This window comes from Thermobia domestica, chromosome 2 (assembly GCF_964235325.1).
Source record: "Thermobia domestica chromosome 2, izTheDome1.hap1.1, whole genome shotgun sequence".
NCBI lineage: Eukaryota > Metazoa > Arthropoda > Insecta > Zygentoma > Lepismatidae > Thermobia > Thermobia domestica.
The window spans coordinates 369,242,707-369,268,081 of record NC_137455.1 but is presented as its reverse complement, the minus strand read 5'-3'; the positions used below and the strand labels follow the sequence as shown (position 1 = coordinate 369,268,081).

The 25,375-nt window shown below is 36.9% G+C and overlaps 1 protein-coding gene across 1 annotated transcript in view; it reads left to right on the top strand.

The window, feature by feature from the left end:
- LOC145678830 (peroxidase-like) overlaps window positions 1-25,375 on the top strand; it is a 209,881-nt gene that overhangs the window by 86,322 nt on the left and 98,184 nt on the right. Inside the window, exon 6 of the mRNA XM_081749376.1 lies at window positions 23,863-24,059. Within this exon, the coding sequence (XP_081605502.1) occupies window positions 23,863-24,059 (197 nt within the window). The remainder of the gene's footprint in view (window positions 1-23,862; window positions 24,060-25,375) is intronic.

Here is a 25,375-nt window from a genome sequence, read left to right as displayed (position 1 = left end):
TTTGTTTTCTGTGTACGTTTCCTCTTGTCCTTCTTCTTCTTCTTCTTCTTCTTCTTGCGCTTGATGATATGTAATGATGAAGGGTTAAAGATGGAATGATGTGTAATTCTTCTTTTCCTTCGTTGATATCCAGATCCTAGCATAGATTTCAGTTTATTTTTTGCTTTGTCTTGCAAGATGGATCTCGCTTCACCCATTCGTTGATGAAAGGATTCGTTAATAGGTTGATTATCGATGATGACATCAGTAATAACGTTTGCTCCAGATTTTAATAATTCCTTTCCTACTGTTTTAGCTCCTTGTTTTACTAGTGGCATGACAGAACGAAATAATCCTCCAAGGAAACTTCCAATACCATGTCCAACTTGATAAGGGGAACTAACATAAACGTTTCCAGTTCCAGAAAGAGCTTGTTTTTGATAATATTGTAAATATGGATTATTCATATTTGTCGATGTTGACGCACTGGTCGAAAATGTAGTTTAACGCATACAGTTCCGAAAGTGAATTCCAGTGGAGAGCCTGTACTATCTCTTATATCTATTTTGATGTGTTCAAAATGCATCTTCTCTATAGGCACATAATGTGGCGGATTAAAAATTTCTATAACATTACTTCCAAATGTATGATTCACAGGATTCATATTTATGATACGTAATAATGGTGCTACTGTATCTCCAACAAATACAGATTGAATTATATCACAATACACATACATTGTAGATGGAAGTCCTAAACGTAAATTTGGAATGGTTTGGCCTTGTTGCATATCCTTTAAATCAACGCTTGGATCAAACCCCAACATCGCACTAACACTTGGTGATAATGCAACGTCTACATCTATGTCTTTATGAAGACGTCGTATAAAACAGGTATTACTCTCACGAGTATAAGAAATATGTAAATTTGTGAATCTGTTGTACGTATTTATTATCTTTATCAATTCTGATATGTCAGTGTAATAACGTACAGGAATAATTATAAATTTCCATTCATCACTTTTTGCAGGTTTGTAAAAATTTTATTATTTTCGTCATTAATATTTAATATTGAATGAGGATAATGAATTTCAACAATAGCCACTTCCCACTTTTCATGGAATTCCATTCTTTGATGAAGTTTCGTAGTGTATGATGTTAAGGTGTTGTCAGGAAAATATTCCAAAGAACTATTACTGGGAAGCGTAACGTAAAAATCTCCATCAGGTTCCATTGTACTTCTCGATCTTCTTTACGGATGATGCAGGTATCCAGGAATCGAAAAAAGAAGGATATCCTTTCCAATGAACAACATATTCTTTTCTGCTGCCTTTTCTTCTTGTACGTATGATTTTATCTATGTAAAATGTCTTTGATAACGTCACAGATTGTAATTCCTCTCTGTAAAATAATCCATCCAGTGGTTCCTTGTTTAAATCTTCAATTTCATAAACAGGTGGATCTCTTGGTATTATCTTCTTCACTTTAAATATTTCCCAAGTCCAATTTTGCATATATCCTTTATCAAATGTACGTTTAGTTTTACTAATTCGTACTGTATCACCAATCTTAAGATGTTTTGAGAAATTTGGATTCTTCTTCTTCTTCTTCTTCTTTATTTTATTATCATATTGATTATGCCATACTTGTAATAGGTTATTTTGAGAAACATTTGCAGGTGACATCTTTATACTTGAATGATAACCTTCATTGTATGATTTCACAAGAAGAGGTAATACATTTAAATAATTATACGTTTATACTTTGTAAAATACTTCCACATTTTTCTTTTAGAGTTCTGTTAAAACGTTCTACAATACTAGCTTTTATATCAGGATTTTTAGTTGTAATATGTTTTATTTTGTTGTCCTCTAAGTACTTCTGTATTGTTTTATTAGTAAACTCACTTCCTTTATCTGTTCGGAATGTAATTGGTTTTCTGTCTTTGAACACAAGTTTCAATGCTTTTAAAACATAATTTGTACTTTTAGATTTTAATGGCACAGCCCATGCATATCGACTGAACACATCTATCACTGTAAGAATATAACGATATCCATCATTAAATTTGTGAAGAGATTGAAGATCATTAATATCACTTTCCCACTCATCATCAATGTTATTCACTACATAGAAATCTCTTTTAAAACGACGACGTACAGGTTTGTGTAACGTATATGTTGTTTGTTGCAGTAACCATCTTCTTATACAATGTATAGGAATTTTCTTCTTTGTAGCTATCCACAATTTTTTAACAGTTGAAAACGAGGCAGGATGTGAAGGGTTGTAGTAAATCTTGCTTAACTGTTTGTTTACGGTTTCCACCTTGACCATACTGGACGTTTACAGGCACGTTTCCTTTTCCTTATAGGAGATACTACTTTTTCCTTTTCTTCTTCTTCTTCTTCTGCTTCTTCGTCGTCTTCTGGAAACGATTTCAGAGGTATTCTTTCCCTTGACGATGATGCTGTGGTGATGCTTGAGTTCGTAGTAAAATATATGACAAACGTTTTGGATTTCCAATAAGTTCTTGAGGTGTGTTATTAGAAGATAAATAATTACAAAAGTTCTCCCATCCCGGTGGATTTGTGTGTTTCCGGGGTCGCGACACATCAGAAATTAAATCTACAATGTGAGATCCTTCTAGTTTATCACCTCTGATGTAAACAGTTCCTTTATTATCCCACGTGATATTATCATCATGTTTCATTCTATGTAGTAGTAATTCAGCTCTTTTACGAAACATTTTGGGTATAGATAATAATATTTCTTCTTCTACTTCAGGCTTCTCTGATTTAGTTGACGTAATTGAAAGTGTCACAGGTTCTTCTTGTTTTCGTATTAAATGTAAATATTTTTGAAGAATATTGTTATACTGATTCCACTTTTCTTCATCACTAAGCGATGATAACTGTAAAATCTCTTGCATTTCTTGATCCAAATTAGATTCACGTTTCTTCAGGGCTGATGATGATGATGATGCTGGTATTTGTATACGATTCAGAACATCAGGTGGAACTAAAATCATCTTTGCGTGTTCCATTGTACTAACGGAATAGTAAACTTGATAATGCACCAGTTAAAATAGGAGCTAATAATGCCGGTAGGAACACCACCCTGCTGCTGCACTAATAAATGCTTCTTCTTCTTTTGGATGGAATTTCCTTTCTTCACAAGATATCGAAGACATATTGTCAGAATGAAGAAACACAGTTTAAAACAAACATTATAAACACATCTTCTTCTATTTCGATGGAACATAAACGTAATGATAAATATCAGGAAAGATATTTGTTTGAAAACGAAGTTCATCTGGCGTATCCTGTTTTAAATCAATAAAGAAATATCCATATGGTAACTTTGTTGCGTCGTTGAAACTTTCTTGAAGAAATTTTGGATTCTCAGGAGTTAGTTGATAAGTCAAATGTTTAATTTGTGATTTATCTCTTGGATTTTTAAATAATACGAGATAAGAACAATTCAAGCTCATATCTCTGCTTCCTTTTCCCTGATGAAATATGTTTTGTGTAATAAATAGTACACTAAGATTTCTATGATGAGAACCCTTTGTAAAGAAATCAACTATATTGCGGTTCACTTCACACATTTGATCATCAATAATAATAAGATGTGGTCCAGTTTCAGGTAAAAAGTCTTTTGTTCGAGGTAATCCTTCAATAAATTGTACTTTTGTCGAAATTTCGCCATTCTGCATAGTACCAATAAATATGACGAAACGATGTATTAACCATACGTGATAAATTAGACAGAAATCGTATTACAAAGGAAGTTTTTCCACATCCACTTGGTCCGGCAACAATACATAAAAAGGGATGTTTCCACGTCGTGTCCTTGTTAAAGAGTATGATCATTCTTTCTTCATACGTATATTTATAAAGGACCTTATTACATTTCTCTTCTTCTTTTGTTGGAAGTAGTGTAGCCATATGGAAGAGTATCATATGAATTTGGTATTCTACGTCGTTTAATATAATTTATCTTATAAATTTTTGTTTCGGGCATGCTGACGATAGTATGGTCTTTCCTGCGGCAAATTTTTTTCTCATTGGTAATTTTGACTTCAGTGGGACGAGATTCTTCCTCTTCTTCTTCCGCATCCTCTTCACTATCTATTATCATTTTCTTCATTACATCAAAATTTAGGTGTTTTGAAGATTCATAGTTTAATGAAAAGCCCCGTATCTTGCATACTTGAAACTCCTTCTTCGTGCTGGGATCAAAAATACGTAATCCATAGTTCTTGGGTCCAGCCGAGACGTATTCTGAAATATAAGCCTTTTTACCATACTCGAGTACTTTATTTGTTAAATCGCCTAAAAAGCCACCAGTTGGGATTGTAGTTTCACCAGGTTTTTGCGTATAAATGACTGAATCTGTATCAAAATACAATACTCTTTCTTGCAGTTGATCTAAATACTTGTACAATTCTAATCTTGCATGTGCTGTTGTGTATGCGGCTATGACGACGTTTACTGTTGGTAGTGAAACAGGAACTTCATCTGTGTATTGCCAATATACATATATCATATCATCATTTACTGGAAATATTTGATGAACGTCTATATCATGAGATGTTAATTTCTCATATAATTCCTTTGGATCATTAATAATGCTTACATGACCCATGTTCTCACGTTGTCCAAATTTTCCCCAAAATGAATTTAACATTAATTTAGCTAAACTTCTAAGTGCTGGATTATGTTGAATTTTATTTTCATCGAGACGTATTCCTTCCTTTTCATAATATTGCTGAATGTACTTCTGCTTTAGCTCATCTGTTTCACACCATGCTGGCCATCCACTAGCTTCCGTTTTTGCTTTCAGGAAGGTGTTTATGTACTCTGCAAATAAGCCGCCACTTTGTGTTTCTTCATCATATTGAACAACATCATATGCCCAAATTTCATGAATATCTATTATTTTGTATCCTATTTCTAATGCTTTTCTTACTTCATCTGCTACCCATGTACCATGTAGAACTCGGTCTTCATCGTTGTGATTACAAGATGACTGGTTTAATTCATCACAACATGTACGACAAAGTGGAAACATCAATCTATCATTTGACTTGTAAGGAAGAACTGGGTGTAAGAGATTTTTTGGAGGTAGAATACTTAGTTTAACTAATCCTTCAACTTCTTCAATGGTGGGAATATTTGAATCTCCAGGCAGATAGATAGTAGGATGACGAATTGGAAACTTCTTAGTCTTACAAATATGGGGGTACAAGGAAATAACATCTTTGTATTGTACGGTTTCTCCTTCAGATTCTTGTGCTTTATGATACAAACGTATGGCATTCACACGTCCTCCATAAAAAGCGTCACGAGGATTTAATGGTGTTTTCTTTGTATACGGATGATTACTAACATACTTCTTCATCTCTTCATTTCCTGCCAATTGTTTTTTAAATTCACAACCCCATATTTCATGCACTTCACAGCCAAAATCTTTTAATTTTTGGATTTTCTTCTTTGTTGCTTCATATCGAAATTCCATGGTATCTGTAGCATTGTTATAGATGGGTTTATCTCTGTCGTTAGGGTAGCAGTAGATACAGCCATGTGTAAAATCGCCCTCACATTTCCACACGTGTATTCTTCCTGTATTGGGATCTGTCCATACACCATCTACTTTCATTGATGCAATTCGTTTTTCCTTACTACGTGCAGCATTGGTAATTTGGATGTTTCTTCTTTTTGTTCCCAAGCTATCCATTGTACTGCTTCAATTGACTGGACATCTCTCCATCGATACCCGTTCTTTGGTATGATACCAATCGTATTTTCCTTTAAGAAATTTCTACGATATACCAAATTACATGCACTGGCGATTGTAATGCATTCCAGTAAGGGATTTACATTTGTTTCAGATTCAAATGTATTCATAAAGGAAATACATGCTTGACGTAATACTTCAACATCCTGTACACAATATTTGATGAGTTCTTCTTCCATTTTAAAGGTATCGTTTCGATGTTCAGTATACCATTCGAGAAACTTGCGTCTTTCGTCTACTTTCATGGTATCTGGTCCATAATATCTAATGTCTGGAAGTGTACCTTCATATGTTTGGTTCTCACGTCGATTGAAAAAGTGTGGGAAATATCCTTTTCACGATTGAAGACCATATGCACCACTTAATTTACTTAAGGGCATAGGAAGAAAGCTTAGTGAATCAATGAATGTTACGTTCCCTATTTTAAGAGATAGAATTTTTGCCCCATTCATGATTACTTCTGGAGTCCAATTCATCTTCTCAACCATGGTCTTAATGATGAAATGTGCATCATAGCCCTTAGAATTATGGGTACACATGTTACTGATTTAATGTTTGGACGTCGCTGTTGAAGGTGTTTAGAAAGTCTTCTATTACATTTTCTCCGTCAAATATATTTTCTCGTTTTCCACAAACGATACACATATTTTTGATGTCGTTGTCTTCATAACATCTGTAACATGTATGGTGACTAACCAAGACATTAGGTATATGCTCATATATGTTTGCGTCATCCTCTTCTATTTTCGTATCTTGTGTGCATTCAATATCATAAAACAATCATAGCTTTCTTCTCCACGATAATTTTTTCATTGACTTTTTTTGATTTTCTTCTTTCATTCACTTTCATGTAACATTCATGATTGGGTGGTACTATAGCATAGCAAATGTTGCAATAAGTTTCTCCACATACGTGAGAACGTTTTTCTTTCACTACATAAATTTTCAAACACTGGGCAAAACATTTCACAATGGAACATAAAGGCTTTCCATTTTGAAACGGCGCTGACTTGTGATAGTCATAGCATGACTGGCCATAAAATTCTCGATTACAATCATTGCAAGTAATATGGGTTTCTTTAAAGTCACATGGTGGCTTCTGATGACAACGATAACATACAGCTGTACAATGTTTCAAATGTGCATGCTTGTTTTCATATTTCTTATGACAACTTTCGCAATAATAACTACAGCTAAAACATGCTGTCAAGCTTTCAATGACGTTGTAATGGTTATCTACGAAGAGTAAGTTTAAAGGTGTTCTTTCATTATCACTTCGTGGTGCTTCAAACATAACATCACTTCCTGAAAAGCCCCTATACACTGTAATTTTATAATCCTTTAAGTATTCCTGAAATTTACGAATTTCAGGAATTCCACCACCATGACTAAGATCTACATCAGCAGATTCACATAGGTCTTCTGCTTCTTTTTCAATTATATATTTATATTGTTTTACATGTCTTCTCTATTCAGTTTGATTTCTTCCCTTGTATTTTTTTTAATCCAATGGCAAGGACGATTGCATGTGCTAAACACCTTGTACCTTTATTCTTAATTGTAACAATACCACGTTTTGCCTTTACATATTCTTCAGTATTCATAATATATTGTTTCAATCCACCTTGTCCTCTCGGCATGCGTACATGATGAAAATTCACGATGCAATCTTCATTTATAAGAAAAGCCGCATTACTTTGCAGTACTTTTTCATAACTTGTCCATAGAACTTCTGCTGAGAGATTTATTGCTTCTTTGAACGATAACCAAAACGGGCGGTGTCCTTCTCTCTCATTTGTGATTGTTATTCCTACGTAATCATGCTGGTCCACATCACGTAGCAAATAATCTATTAAAGCACGTAGACTTGTTTCAATTGCAGTAAAAGGATTGTCACCTGCACGCACGGGGGCTAGACGGAATCTTAGCATTGTACCCTCCATATTGTATCTTCTGTATTGTCTTCTACGTTCTTCTATTATATGAAATCTATTGTTTTCATCATTACGGCTGTTATTTCCAAATCCTACTTGCACATTTGAGTTTCGTTCTGCTGCAAATACGGATAGCAACTCGTCCATTCTTTTTTCTATTTCGTCTAAATCGATTTCTATTTCTGTATGTTCTGTATTAGCCTCAGGTAATATTTCCATAATTGATGGATATATTACTTCTTGCTGATCATCTTCTTCTTTTTCAGGATTGGGAAATAAATTGGTAATCCATTTTTCTAGCTCAGTTTCGTAGAACTCATCTTCTTCTGTCTTCTCTTCCTCATTGTAAGTCTCTCCTATTATTTGGGAGAACGTTAAATTTAGCAATTCTTCTTCTTCTTCTTCTTTTGTTCTTTCTTTGACGTCTTCTTCTTCTTTTGTTTCTTCTTCTAACCATTTTTTAATTTGGGCAATACGGACGGATGCTTCCTCTTCTTCTTCTTCTGTTATCATTCTATTACCGGCACTTTCCAATCTTTCTAATAGTTGTTCTTTTTCTTCTGCAAATTGAATTTCACTAGCTGCATCTCTTTCTTCTTCTTTTTCTTCGGTATTGATGATCATCTCTTCTTCTTCTTCTTCTATAAATTCTTCCTCCTTTTGTGTACCTTTCTTCATTTCATCTTCTTCTTCCTTCCTTTCATGATGATCTTCTTCTTCTATTCCGATTACGGCATCTATTTCTTTTAGAAGAACTTGCGTCTCTTTATTTATTGCGATTTCCTCTTCTTCTTCTTCTATGTCATTAATAAATGCAGTGATCTCTTTTAATAACTTTTGCGTACACTTGTTTTCCATTTTACCCCCCAGATGTATATACGTAATGCAAAAAAAATTTCCAATAGTGAATATATATAAATAGTGAATAGAGAATATAAGTATTATTTAAAATGGAATATAAATAAAAGTGTTTAAGAGAATATACGAATAAATAAATAAAAAGGGTTATATGTAAGTATTTAACGAAGGAATAATAATAATAATATCGGTAAGGATAAGGAAAGTCTGATACACGTATATTTGTATTCAACCTAAAATAAAAAAGAAATGCATTTCGTTACTTATACACATATTCCAAATAAATATAAACAGTATATATACACATAATTTCAATTAGTTATACGGAAAAAGCAGAAGTTTCAAGGGAAAAATAGCATACCTTTTCAATAGTTAAAATGAATTATAACTTTTTGCGTATTCCACGGGAGTGAAACAAATGTATGTTCACAGTTTGCTTCAAGTGTATTATCTAATGTATAAACGCTCTCTACGTGAATTTTATACTTATTCCCCTGAATATCCCCAACTTTACCCACCCCCCTTAGATGATGTGTTATTGAACTCAGAGTATCATCATTGAACACAGCGACCCCGAAAACTATGTATTTGACACTACTATTGTTCATTTTAAATTATTTTTACGTGTCTCGATATCAACCCTGAACACCCCCAAACATCAACCCCTTAAATGATGTGTTATTGAACTCAGAGTATCATTATTGAACACAGCGACCCCGAAAACTATGTATTTGACACTACTATCGCTCATTTTAAATTATTTTACGTGTCTCGATATCAACCCTGAAGACCTCCCAAACATCAACCCCCTTAGATGATGTGTTATTGAGTTCAGAGTATCATCATTGAACACAGCGACCCCGAAAACTATGTATTTGATACTACTATTGTTCATTTTAAATTAGTTTTACGTGTCTCGATATCAACCCTGAAGACCCCCAACTTCAACCCCTTAGATGATGTGTTATTGAGTTCAGAGTATCATCATTGAACACAGCGACCCCGAAAACTATGTATTTGACACTAATATCGTTCATTTTAAATTATTTTTACGTGTCTCGATATCAACCCTGAAGACCCCCCAAACATCAACCCCTTTCGATGATGTGTTATTGAGTTCAGAGTATCATCATTGAACACAGCGACCCCGAAAACTATGTATTTGACACTAGTATCGTTCATTTTAAATTATTTTTACGTGTCTCGATATCAACCCTGAAGACCCCCCAAACATCAACCACCCTTAGATGATGTGTTATTGAGTTCAGAGTATTATTATTCCTAATCGTCATAAGAGTGGGACGTAAAATTCAGATTTCATTTCATTGTTTCTCTCGTTAGATCTTAGCTCGGGGGGTTTGGGGGTGACGGTGGTTCACTGGTAGAGCGTTCATCTCTGGTGTATGGGGGCACAGGTTCAATATCCTGTTCCCATCAAGTAAATTTTGTGGTGGACAAACACCGTGTACGTGAATTTAATCCAAGATCTTAGCTCGGGGGGGTTTGGGGGTGACGATGGTTCACTGGTAGAGCGTTCACCTCTGGTGTATGGGGTCACAGGTTCAATATCCTGTTCCCATCAAGTGAACTTTGTGGTGGACAAACACCGTATACATGAAAAGTCGTAGGTTCAAAATCCTGTTCCAATCAGAATGAACTTGTGGTGGACAAACACCGTGTACGTGAATTTAATCCAACTCTTTCCTTTCCAACATTTCATTCATTTCTCATCACCACCGTCCCGGCGGGAGCTCATGTGATTCGGATTCCACGTTAATCAGTAGGTCCACGTCTCATATAGCCTCGCAGCTGAAAGGGACGCTAAACTAAAATCAACTCAACTCAACAACTCATCACCACCGTCTCCATTAGCATAGCCGACATAACTGTAAGACGTAAAACTTAAAGATTTCCCATTAGCCTCTTCATCATAAGAGTGGGACGTAAAACTCAGATTTCATTTCATTGTTTCTCTCGTTAGATCTTAACTCGGGGGGTTTGGGAGTGACGGTGATTCGCTGGTAGAGCGTTCACCTCTGGTGTATGGGGTCCCAGGTTCAATATCCTGTCCCCATCAAGTGAACTTTGTGGTGCACAAACACCATATACATGAAATGTGGTAGGTTCAAAATCCTATTCCAATCAGAATGAATTTTGTGGTGGACAAACACCGTGTGCGTGAATTTAATTCAGTAGGTCCACGTCTCATATAGCCTCGGTGCTGAAAGGGACGCTAAACTAAAATCAACTCAACTCATCACCACCGTCTCCATTAGCATAGCCGACATAACTGTGGGACGTAAAACTTAAAGATTTCCCATTAGCCTAATCGTCATAAGAGTGGGACGTAAAATTCAGATTTCATTTCTTTGTTTCTCTCGTTAGATCTTAGCTCGGGGGGATTTGGGGGTGACGGTGGTTCACTGGTAAAGCGTTCACCTCTGGTGTATGGGGCCACAGGTTCAATATCCTGTTCCCATCAAGTGAACTTTGTGGTGGACAAACACCGTATACATGAAAGATCGTAGGTTCAAAATCCTGTTCCAATCAGAATGAACTTTGTGGTGGACAAACACTGTGTACGTGAATTTAATCCAACTCTTTCCTTTCCAACATTTCATTCATTTCTCATCACCACCGTCCCGGCGGGGAGCTCATGTGGTTCGGATTCCACGTTAATCAGTAGGTCCACGTCTCATATAGCCTCGCTGCTGAAAGGGACGCTAAACTAAAATCAACTCAACTCATCACCACCGTCTCCATTAGCATAGCCGACATAGAAAGACAGACAGACCTTGTTGGATTTATTGTTGGACGTAAAACTCTTCATTGTTCAAATATTTCATTTACAGACAGAAAGACAGACAGGTATACATCATATTATCAAAATTAAAACACCAAGTCTACAGACACTTCTTGCGTCAACTGATATATAATTGCAATGCGAGCCAGAAAACATTCAAGAATTCCATCTTATCATTTTCTTAGAAATCAACGTACAGCGAACAGAAGCATCATACAAGCTCACTTATATGTATGTGTTTTTAACTAAGTCAGTCTGTTATCTAGTTGCAATACGAATCATCAAAACATTTGACAATTGCATCTTATCTGTTGCTCTTGAAACTAAACGATTTTAAGATGGAGTTCAATGTGCTAACAAACAGAGAAAGAAAGAGACTAGCAAAACAGACATTCACATATGTGTCTGTTTTTTTAAATGTTAGAACATGAACGGAACTATGAATAAATACACTTGTTCTTTCAACTGCCTTTATAACTAAATGAAGAAAGAACATATATATATATTTTACTTACCTATTTTAATAAGAACGACCGCTATCACAAAACACACACTACAGTTTTAGGTTGTAAACACAATCAATTGGTAGGCTTTAATCGTAATAACTGAAAGCACAAAACACACACTACAGTTTTAAGCTGAAAACACAATCAATTGGCATGCTTCAATCGTGATAACTGAAAGAACTCTGATGAAGATCCGGTAGCCGTTCAAGAGTCTTTGCTTGAGGGGGCGGGGCTTGGGAATTCAAATTAGCTAACCAATACAAGACGAATAGAAAAGGCATGTTTTTTCATGAACCTATAGCTGATGGTAACCCTAAAAGGCATGTTTCATCTTGTTTCTACATGAACATAGGCGTCCAAGACTATGAGCATAGCAACAAACATTTTCCCACGAACTTCTGTGGTACCCGTAAAAGGCTATGAACATAACAACTAAAGGCTTGTCGAAACTTGCCACCCAATTCCAGGAAATGATATCGATTTACTTGTCATAACAGACATCATGTGAATATCCATATAACACATTTCACATCCTACGTTTTTAAACAATATGATATGCTATGAGAAGCTTCCGCTATTAGAATATGCTCATTCATTGGAATCCATTCGCAGGAGGTCTGAGGGAGGAGTGTATACGTATGTGTTTCGTTATGAGACTCATATATGGTTTCTTGTCCCACGTCTTAAAAAAATCGTGAAATACAATATTTACCTTACCAACTAAGTCAATTTCGTGAGAAGCTTTGATCATTTGAATATCACGTCTTCTACAGACACTTTGTGGGAATAGGACCAAGGGGCTAAGCAACACGATTTTGCATGGGTATGTGTTTCGTTATGAGACTCATATACTGTGTCTAATCACACTCTTTAAAAAAAATCATGACATATAATATTTACCTTAGCAACTAAGACCAATTTCATACAATCTGCTGAGAAGAATCATTTGAATATCATGCTTTCAGTTCATAATCTACAGACATTTCGGGGGAATAGGACCAGGCGGCTAAATCGCTTATGCTGTTTGGCTTTCCATGAGGAGTAAGGGGGTTCCGGGGAATGTCGATCCCAGTTCCCTACCTACGTTAAAATCAATACGTGAAATTATTTTTTTTCATGCAAGGATTAATTCAACTCTAAATCGTGAAGTAATTGTCTTGCGCGGGGAAGACGAAGACCAATCTAATTGGAGTGCTTCGATCACTGAATATCAAAGGATTGGGGGGTAAAGGTCTAAAATAGCTATTCAATACATAACGAAAAGACGAAAATCAATCAATCAATTGGGAAGCTTCGTTCGTGATAACTAATTTTCCCACGGGTACCTGTGGTAGCCGTAAAAGGCAATGAACATAGCAACTAAAGGCTTGTCGAAACTTGCCTCCGACATATTCGGCTTTCCAGGAGGAGCAGGGGGTGGCGGGGGTTCAAATAACTAAACAATATAAGATGAGGAGACGAAAAAAGGCATGTTTTATCTTGTTTTTACATCTGGTAGGCGTCCAAGAGTATACTTCCTTATTCTAGCATAGCAACATACTGGTTTAGGCCAGTTTAGGGCCAAAATTAGGCCAAAATTTTCCCACGCGTATGAACCCCCTCTATTCTACTTCAGGATTGTCACAAAAGATTCATAGCATCAAGTGTATTTCCCAATAGCGTATACAATTCGCTCATATAGTTCTGTTGAAACGCATGAGTTTACCATAGCTCAAATTCTCCGCCTTTCTGCACACGATATTCGAGTGTTTTGCCATGAAAGCATAAAACTAGACTTTTCCGGCTCTACCTCTAGACAAAGAAAAGCAAACTTTCAACACCAGTATTAGTTTCGATTAGCGATTAGACGGAGTGGCGCTATTTTCAGAAACAATATATTTTGTTTTGGCCATTATTTCTATACGAAGAATAGCGGTCCTGCATATTTTATCTATAGCATAATATGCAAGTACGGCCCTATCAACGCATACCTTTAGTAATAGTAAAATCTCACTTTTACCCAAACAATTCGCCTACCCCATTTGACACACTAAAAATTTTCGAGCTGTTTTCTCTGCTCCGCGGCTGTCACGTCAACATTTGTTCACCAGTTTCTCTTTACAGATGCCTGGCTGACCTCTAGTGTTTGTATCTACAAAGACAACAGGCACCACTGTTTATCACACACTCATAAGCGGAAACCTTACGAACCACGTGTTTATGCTAGCACTGTGGAAAGCTGTAAATAGCGTTATTACCCGACTGGCGTTATTTGCCGAACTTACCCTATATACTTCCCAATCCTCCTTCTCCGTGCTGCGCCACACAGCATCAGAATTATAACTGTTAATGTCAGCTACTCCTAACACTATAGATTCGACACTAATATTAGTCGTTTTCGATCATTTTTAAATGTTTATCCGTTGTACTCTCACCCTCTCCAACTACCAGGGCTGAACTTAGATTGAAACAGCATCAGAAGTGTCAGTGTTTGTCTCATCGACCCCGAAAACTATGGATTCAACACTAACATCGGTCACTTTTGATCATTTTAAAATTTCTCTCCCCCTCCCTCTTTCCTACATTATATATAGCTCCCCCTTCTCCGTGCTGCGGCACACGGCATTAGAATTGTCACTGATAATCTCAGTTACTCCTAAAACTATGGACTCGATACTAATATTAGTCATTTTCAATTATTTTTAAATGTTATCCCCCTTCCCTTCCCTCCCATCTCCCCAACTATCAGGGCTGAACTTGGATTGAAACAGCATCAGAAGTGTCACTGTTTGCCTCATCGACTCCGAAAACTATGAATTCAACACTAACATCGGTCATTTTTGATCATTTTTAAATTTCTGTCCCTCTCCCTCCCCTACGCTGCATCATCAAAATGAATAGCTTAAAGTAATCCCTGCCCCTAAACTCATGTATGTTGAAAATTTGATTGAGATCGGTCGGGTGGTTCAAGAGTGATGAAGTCACAAAAGCAGTCATTTTAATTTAATTTTTTTTTTTTTTACATGTATCTTCCCCTCCCCCTCCTCTAGGTTGGCTCGTCAAAGTGAAACGATAAAAAAACACCCAAGGTCCGATCCTCATATATGTTGAAAATTTGATCGAGATTGGTTGGGTGGTTCAAAAGTTATTAGGTTTTGTTAGTTTTTATTTATACGTCTCCCTGCCTCCCCCACCCTAGGATCTGCCGTTAAAATGAAATTACAAAAGTGTTTGCAGATCCGCTCCTCATGTATCTTGAAAATGTGATTAAGATCGGTCGAATAGTTCAAGAGTTATTAAGTTACAAAAATAGTCACTTTCAGTGTTATATAAATTGATTTTTATATATATATATCTCCCTCCTTCTTCTCCCCTTCGTTGCTCCGTCAAATTTAAATCATAAAAACGATGCCAGGCCTGAACCTCATCTATGTTGAAAATTTGAACGGTCGAGTGGTTCAGGAGTTATTAAGTTTTATTTATTTTTAATACCCCCTCCTCCTCCCCTTAGCTCTATCATCAAGGTGAACAGCCTGAAACCAGCCCAACCTCGAACCTAATTGATCGAGATCGGTCGGGCGGTTCAGGAAATTTAGTCACACAAACATAATGCTTTTCAATCTTATTTATATAGATATATTTATTATGCCTAAAACCACATTCGGGGATTATTATATTCTACAAATAAATTTTTATGTAACTAATTTAAAACTGGCTTGAATACAAAAGACACCAAGTGTCTAAATTTAATAGATTAAATTAGTCTTCTTTTCAAAACTTAATTTTGATTATAAAAATTAGTGTAAGACAATTTTATTTTATTAAAAACATATGTAAAATTTGCTAACAGGAAAGTGCTAAAAGCATGTAGATTGCATTCCAATGTTTCTTATAAGAGAAAGAGTCCTCTAAATACAGCAAGCAACACTTTGATAAAAAATCTATTTGAGGTTCGATTCGTTCATAGTTACGCAAGTTGTAGAGATGGAGCATTCGAGGTTAACTCCAAGCTAGAACAAGACACAATTTGCAAGATTGGGGAAGAAACTAAAAGATACCTAAGATCATTTGTTCTGCACAGAGTGCACTCTTACCGAAATATCGTACTCTCTAATGGCTTGTGCATGTGCCTTTGGTATACATGGTCCCGGATTCGGTTCCTGGTGGGAGAGCACACAATATTTAATTTCATAATCCTTCACATTCATTCATCATCCCTCTTCATTAACCTAAAGGGCACAACTGTAGGAGCCATGGGCAAGAGAGAGTAATTGACACCCTTTGGATTTTCGAAAGGGGTTTGGCACTTCGAAATACATGTCAAGACATATTACAAGTGTTTTACGTACAGTATTATGAATGCACGAACCCTATACAACGTACACAAAGTGAGGGAACTTTTGGCCCAGGATTGTTGTGTGATAGGAATGAGAGCGGAGGAAATGGGAATTGGTCGTGAGACAGCCCACCTCATAAAGACCCAGGACTTAAGTAAACACAAGCTTTGCTCCCGACTCAGACCCACATTTTGACGCCGGAACAAATGCAACTTTGGCTTGATGCCTATGGGGAACCACATCGACATCGGAGATCGAAACCTAAATTTTCTGACAACCATCGCCACGGGCAACGAGACCTAGTGCCTGAGGTACGATCCGAAGGGAAACGCCAAAGTATGGAGTGGCGGGGTTCAGGGTCGCCGAAAAGCAAGAAGGTGAAGTGAGAGATCCCGCGTCAAGACAACGCTCTTAGTGTTCTTCACTTCGAGGGTCTCAGTCATAAAGAATTTCTCCCTGAAATACCACGTTAAATGCCGCTACGTACGTGGAAATACTGAAACGTCTGCTGGAACAGATCAAGTGGGTATGCCCCCAGTACGTCAAACAAGGCGACTGGACTCTACTCCACGACAATGCCCAGCCACACACTGCCTTTCCGGTGCAACAGTTCCTCCCAACAGAGCAGTTGTGTCACTCAATCACCCACCCTACCTCCCAGACTTGACTCCCCTAGTCTTTTCCTTGTTCCCCAAATTTAAATCAGCCCTGAAGGGCCAGAGGTTTTCGGATATCCAACGTAATGTTAGGACTAAGCTGAAGGTAATCCGTAAAGAGAAGCACGCCAGGAGTTTCCAGGATTTTACAGCCGTCTTCAGCAGTGCATTACCATCAACTGGGATTACTTCCAAGGACAGTAACTGCAATTTCAGGCAAGACAATAATCCGTTCGAAATATCGACACATTCACCGAAATTTTCAGACAGAAGTTGTAGATTTGCTTTGTGTGCTACGAAGAAAGCCAAACGACCGCGGTCGACGAGTCACGATCGGGCTGGTCTCTCTTCAAGACAACCTGTCGGGACACGGCATGGGAATGGCACAAGCACGACACGTTATGTGTGAATTACATAAGAAAGACAGCCCAATGAATTTTCAATGCTAAAGTCTGAAAAGAAACTTTGTGGGCCACAGCACGCCATGAGACCGGCACACAATGTGTGAATTTACCTCTAATGTAGTTAATTAACATCTTCAAGTATAACGGTGACCTCAAATTACACACCTCGCATAGTTACATTGTAGCAGACACCCTCTAATGGCTGACATCTACCGGAGGAAATTAGAAACTTATAGTGCGTGATCCTTTTTATTGTCTACCAGAGTTTATTTAGAAATTTTAATTGATTGTAGTTTAGTGTCTTCAGCAACAAGGCTGTATGAGGCGGATCCTAGTGTTTAAAAGTCGTATCCCAACTTCTCGTTCTTCTTTGTATCCGAAGACTAATATCTCCAGCAATAAACGAACCTGTGATAATCCGCGTTAGCCACTTAGTCATGAAGGAACACGATTTTTTAATTGTCAAGACGGAGCTTATACATTTCCAAGCATGTTATAAAATAGAGGATACAACAAAATCAAGAAGCTATACCATAGAGTTTCACCACTCCTGCTCTGCTCGCTCCGCCCAATAAGATCGCAATGTTTTGAGCCAACATTCATGGCGGAAACGATAGTAGCCAATCAATGAGAGTGCCGATGCTCTTTTTTTTTTTTTTTTTTGGATTCATTGAGTTAATAGGATGAAGATACATATGGGAAGACCCTCTATTTTATAACAACCTTGCACAATTCACTAGCAGGGGCTATAATGTAGGGTGTACCGGGTATACGCCATATACCCGCCTTCAATTTTTGTAGTTCAGCAATATCTTTACAGTTACCAACCGTCCGGAATTTTACCTTACAGTTCGGTTTTTGACCTCCTTCTCCGGTATCTGGTACAACCTCAAAACCGAACGTTAAATGTCAACTAATTTTTTCCTCTTACTAGTCCTACACAGATTATTTTGAAGTGACGAAGGGAATAGTTTGTCGATGAATATGGTTAAAGCAGAGCTTATAATTCGCTTTAATAATGACGTGTCGTGCGCGGAATTTGTTGAAGAGTTGGAAACAAGAAAATTAATTGAACTTATCAAAATTGCTAAAGGTGAACAAAAGTATATTTTCAAGAGCCCAGCTAGTACTGCTTCATCCTCAGCTACATCTTCCAATTAAATAATACACCAAGATCCAGTATAAGTAATGCTGGCATTATGAGACATTACCAGTTCCAGCAGAGCTGGTAAGACTTACTTTTCAAGTATATTTTGTGCATGCTGTAATTACAATTATTATTATTGCCAATTATTATATTTACTTTTCTGTTTTAAATACTATGTATTATTATTGATGGTAGAATACAAAAATTACATGTGTCGACTCAACCAAAACTGGAATAAGTAGGTAACTTTAATAAATGTTTCAAAAGTAAATAAAGTTATTAAATTCGAACTCTGAATCGCTCCAATTTTATGTGAAGTAACCACTTTCAGGTTATTTACATTTTTGACGACCGATGGTGGCTCAACCTTAAAGAGTATACGTATTTCAGGAGGGTGTCCAGTATTTCCACGTTCAAAAGTTGTCAACCCTAAATGCTCATGCTCACTGTATTAAAATAAGGTATATAATGGAGGGAGGGGAGAAGAGAAGATATACCAAGGATGGTATAAAATAGAGGATCTGCCCATACAAGAAAATCGTAAAGCCATACATCACAGCTTCGCCACACCTACTCTGCCCACTCCGCGCCACTAAGATTGCAATGTTTCGAGCCAACAATCATGGCGGAAACGAGAGTAGCCAATCAGACGTGCCGCCTCAGACGATGTTCAATTGTTTTTCGACTTCATTAAGTTCATATGATGAAGATACATATGGGCAGATCCTCTATTTTATAACATCCTTGGGATATACAATATATTTCTTTAAAAAAAACTGTCGTTCGGTGTATACCTACCAATAATTACAGCAACATCACTGTTTTTTGGCAAAAATAATTGAGTTGAGTTGATTTTGAGTTTAACGTTCTTTTCAGCAGTGAGGCTATATGAGACAAAACCTATTGATAACGTGGAATCCGAACCGCATGAGTTCCGGCCAGTAATTGAACCCGGGTTTCCCACACCTTGGCAACCACCCACACCAAACGAGGTGATTAATGAATGACGTCACGTGAAGAAAGGTTCGAGTGGCAGTTGCACCAACTTTCATTTGGAATTAGGGTTGCCATATTACCCGATTTTAGCGGATACCACCCGATTTTCAGGTCCTATATTCGTCGCTCTCTTAATCTTCTCTTAATCACGAAAAACCACCCGCTTTTTGGACTGGAGATTTTATGCAATAGAGATTTGTTTAAAGAAATTTAAAGGGAGTGAAAATACATTTTTAAAAAATGTGGCATAATCGTACACATTTTGGTTCAACCCATGAATACTAATGTATGATCTCATAGGTGCGTTTTCCTTTGATGACCGTTCTGTCCAGTTCAGTTGAACAAGTCTATGTTTTTACCTAGTCTATGTGTTCATCTAGTCTTTATGTATTCAGAAATGATTGCAAATTGAATTACGGTATCCATAGCTTTTTTTGTTTAGATTAGATTCATTATTAATATTTTTTTCTTTTAAAATGTTTATGCTGTATTTTATATATAGTGGCCAAAAGTAGATATACAGTCCTGTATTGATCAAGTTTGACATTTTAGTTTATTAAGATAATTAGTTCTGTTCCAAACTTGAAGTATGAGTGAAAACAGAATAAGAACAAATAATAAAGAAACTAAGACACTACCTTATGGATAACAACAAGTAAGTTATATAAAATGTCATGAACCGGTCAGTAAGAGATTGTATACCTACTTTTGGGCTACCCTGTATTCAGGGCCGTGCCGTGGAAAATCAGCGCCCGGGGCGAGAGTATACGACGGAGCCCCCATATATAGATTCCAAGCAATTTTTCCTGTCTTTTTTCCTTTTTTCTCCCGAATTTTTCTCCCTCTTTACTTCAGCGCCCGGGGCCGTTGACCCGCTCGCTCCCCCCCCCCCACGGCACGGCCCTGCCTGTATTGTAAAACCATGTTAATTTGATATGTTAGTCCAATTTCAAATAGCAATTTCTAAAAATGATTTGAAATTTTCTATGAAATGGATCAAGACTCCTAAATATGTTTTATCTTTCTTATGATAAAAATTTAGAAATTATTTTGTGTTTCTTAGAGAGAAAACCTTATGAACAATATATGCCGTATATCGCTTCTTTTAAAAAAAAAATGAACAATAGCCTTACAGATATCCTTTCAATTACAAATATCTTACTGTAATACAACAATTCGAGACTCATATCTGTTGAGCTTAATAAAACATTAAAGACAAAATCTAAATTTGCTTTACTTTAGTTTCGTTAGAAAAATAAAGAGAAAAGGAAAATGGTCCGAAGGATCCTAGATCAGTATTTGTAATACACATTTTCACATCAGTTACAGTTTAGAATCACCCGCTTTTTTAATTTTAAAAATGGCAACCCTATTTGGAATTATAATCAAATCAGACTTCATTACAAATCTTGAGGTAATTCTTGTAGGGGTAAATGCCCTTTTAGAAATAACCTTTTATTTTTATTGTCATGCTTCGCCAAATAATATAACAATAGATATATAGATTCAACAAGCACATGTGATGCTATAATTAATTCAAAGATGGTTGTTGTTGACTTCAGTTGATACCTAGTACTTTTTTTAAAAATAAAAACTTTCTGATAGACGTACTTTTTAACAAAATTTCTTGTAAAATTTAAGTTAAACAGTGTAGGATAATACCTTAATTATGTCCCCACGTAATAAATAAGGTTAATGTAATGTTTTTGTTGTAACTTGCTATAGAAAATGATATTAATGTTGTTGATATTACAGTAAAAGCAACTCAACCGATGAAATTAAGCCTTTTCAGTTTCATTATTTATGTTATAATATGGTAAAAAAAAAAAAAAAAAAAAAAAAAATTGCTCTTGAGAAAACGGAAATGCTTAATATAATTTTGAGCACATTTCGTCCGTAAATGGTTCCCTAATAACAGCATCATGTCGTAATTCAATTTGATACCTATAAGTGAGAGAGAAAGGGTTCTGTGCGGTGGCCTGTAACTTTTATTTATTTTATTCTGTTTCATTATCAACCTACTTTTGCATTTTAAAGCCCTAGTCAATACCTTCCGGCGACCAAACAGATGCAACATAATTTCAGTGTCATGCTTTTATCTACTTATATGTTACAGTTGATATCACAATATGTACTTTTAAAATTAAAAAAAAAAAAATCTGCAGTATGTCACATTGACTTGATCCCTAATCTTCCGTTGTAAGCGCTGCTATCGGCTGAAGGAATTCCACTCGCTTTCTCTCGCTTAGCAACAGCTGAACCCTTATTGGCTCAACGCGTGGGTGTGAGCTTTAGTTCGCATTTTTGCCACGGCTCAAGACATTTTGGCAGCACCATAACAAACAGTATTTTCCTTGTTTGCTTATTGTTCATCCAAAACTATAGGGATCCTTGGTAACTTTCGTTGTAGAAAACAAAGAAATTTCGAATATAGGGAAAATTTCACTTTTTTTTCTCTTCCGAAAATCCATTCAGCTTCCAACCGTAAACGTTGTATCTATTCGATACTAATTTGAAAGCGTATTTGATGACAATCATAACGAGCTATGATTTGTAAAGTGAAATCTTTCAGTATTACATCCAAGGGCGCCCATGTTGTGGTTTCCAACGGGGGGGGGGGGGGCAAGTATGAGAAATGTTTCAAATATAGTTTCAGATTTTGCTGTAACTAATGTAAAAATTCTATTGCGTTTTCGATATTCCCAAGTACGATTTCCTTTTAGGGGGGAAAGCGCTCCACCTTTCCCCCCTGATGGGTACCCTTGATTATATCTCATGGTTATACTTTGCAAGTTAAAGGTATTATTGCCCATGAGATGTACGAGGGCCATTCGGAAACTAACCTCCGATTGGTTAAAAAAGAAACACCAAAGTAAGTAAGAAGAATTTGTTATATACATCTGAAAAAATACTTCTTTGCTCTTTTTTTCAACATACTTTCCATTACCATTCAAGCACTTATCATATCTTTGCACTAACTTAGAAATTCCATCAGCACAAAAATTTTCCGCCTGTGCTTTTAGCCAACCTATGACCGCATCTTGCAGGTCCTCATCATCACGAAAGCGCTGAGATCATATAGCACAATCCTGGAAATTTGTGGAAATTCATCGGAAAGCTCCGAGATTGTGAAACGTCGATTTTCACGCACTTTTCCATCAATTATCTGATCGAGTTCATCAGTGACCACTGATGGCCTGCCACTCCTCCCTTCGTCATGAATGATTGTTCTTCTATTTTTAAACGAACGAACCCTTTCAAGAACAACTCCTTCACTTATCACACTTGGTCCATACATGGCACAAAGTTTCCGATGAATAGCTGCTGCCTATTCTTTTGTTGTAAGAAAACGTATAACAGCTAGCACCTCTCACTTGGCGAGGTTTGCTATTTCAGCACACATTTTGAGACGCTACAAAAGTGGAACTAGTGATCAGGCAACCTTCACTCTGGCACGGCTCGATGTAGACTGATTTACCGCGCACGTCTGTGCAAAGATGAGCGCTGCCTCCACTACTTTGCGCTCAGTGACCAATAGGAGGTAGCTTTCCGTCTTGTATCTCATCAAGAATATCCTGTCTCTTCTCCTCTCGTGGGCAACACTGTAAAGGAGGAAATGAACAACGCTGAGAACGCTCAATCACACGATGTTTGTCCACCACCAAGCTCACTTGGCGCGACCTGGGATCGAATCTGAAATCCCACGCAGATGAACGATCTAACATTGAGCCATCGCGGTCTCAAAGATATATGATTTTTGCTACATATTGTTGTTAAAGTTTAACTTCCCTTTTCAGCTCCAACATGCTAAATGATACGTAGATCTAAAGTAATATTCGAACCGCCGTATTGCGTCCAACGCTCGCTACAAATGAATTTGGTATCCTTTGCACGAAAACCAAGCACATTAGCCACTGGACCAATCAGGAGGGCTTCTGTTACTCATGTAATATAGGATATAAATATGCCTTTTTCAACTATTTAATTCATTCACTGCCTAAATAGAGCTTTAACCCTTAGAGCTCGGATTGATTTGTCTCGATTTGCTTGAAGTTTACTTTGTGGGCATGGCTCTCAATATATTTATTGTTGTTTGTTTATTGGTAAATCAAACAAATTTTCGAATGACCATACGTAGCGATTGATGTCCAGTATTTGTTAAGGGAAAACAGAATGAAATTCACACATACTTATTTTTGAAATTTCTGTACTGAGATTTCAAAATTCTCTATAAAATTAGTCTCTCGATAGAGAAACCTGAAGAACAATCCAAAATTGTCTAGGTCAATTATGGAATGTAGTACAAAGGTTTAAGCCAAATAACATATGCACTTTCGAAAAAAAAAAAAAAACTATTTATTGTGTGTGAGAATTAGAGCCGCTATCTTTAATCATCGTTTCCCCTACCCTAAAGGGCATAATCGAGATACCTGAAGAATTTCAACTCATTTCAATATTTTTTCAGGTTTAAATGAAAGCGGAGTAACCTGCTGTTCCGCAGATGGATCAGAGATTGATCCCAGTATACGTCATCCCGCCTGCTTACCTATTGCTATACCTCGCAATGACCCGTTCTATTCTCGTTTTGGACAACGGTGCATGAACTTCGTCCGTTCCATGACAGGAATTGGTGCAGACTGTACATTTGGACCAGCAGATCAGGTAAGTCCTTATTGTTTCTACGAATATATAAAGTTCTTAATGTAACCTACTAAAGAGTGTCCCATAAATAACGCAGTTTTTTGAAATGCGCGCCATTTCTGTACTAGAAAGTTGGCAGCACTGAATGTTACACGGTTTTCATCTATTGCCTTTGTGGTTAGTATTCACGGAGCGCCGAGTAGAGCATAATCGTTATCTGTTTTCTGTACGTGTACAAATGGAGCGCTTCACATGGAGAGAGCAACATTATCACTCACGATGGCAATATTTTCCGCAGAATGACTAATACGAAAACACCCCGATGGTTTAATGTCCACAACCAAGCGAACAGTCTCTGCACAAAGTTTCCCATATTTGTAATAAGCTTTCACTGTGACAGCACGCAGTTCCGTTGTGAAGTGCTCCATTCATACCTGAACAGAAAACAGGTGACAATTATGCGCTATTCGGCACTCTATGACTACTAACCGCAAAGGCAATAGATGAAAATCGTGTAACATTCAGTGCTGCCAACTTACTAGTACAGAAATGGCGCGCATTTCAAAAACTGCGTTCTTTATGGGATTTCCTTTACATCTCCACTGACGGACTTTGAGGTAAGTCACATCGTCAAGAACTAACTAACTAACTATGGCCTATGGAGCCCGGAGGTTCAATGCTGCGTTCACAAAAGCTCTCCACTGACTTCTATCCTTAGCTAACTGCATCCAGTTTCTACTTTGTATTCCAATCTCCGCGAGATCCATCTTAATATTGTCCTCCCATCTGCGCCTAGGTCTTCCTAATGGTCGTTTTCCGATTGGTCTTCCAGTCAAGACTGAAAGCGTTTCTACTTTCTTCCATTCTAGCTACATGACCTGCCCACCTAAGCCTCCTAGACTTGACGACCCTAACAATGTTGGGTAAACTGTATAAATTATGTAGTTCCTCGTTATGAAGTTTCCGCTGTTCCCCATTCCCGTTCCTCTTAGGTCCGAATATTCGTCTCAGGATCTTGTTCTCAAATACTTTCAGTCTATGTTCTTCCCTCAGAGTAAGTGACTATGTTTTGCAACCATACAGAACAAGAGGCATGATTATTGTTTTGTATGTTTTAAGCTTCAAATTCCTCGACAGAATTCGCGACGACAAGAGATTTTGAACCGAATAGTAACACGAATTCCCTGCTTTTAGTCGACATTTAATTTCTTCGTGAATATGATTTTCCTCTGTTAATATTGATTCTAGATATTTGAAAGTATCCACTTTATCAAAAGTATTGTTTAATATATTAATGCATCCATAATTTTCTGTATTACGGTCCCAATGCACTTCCA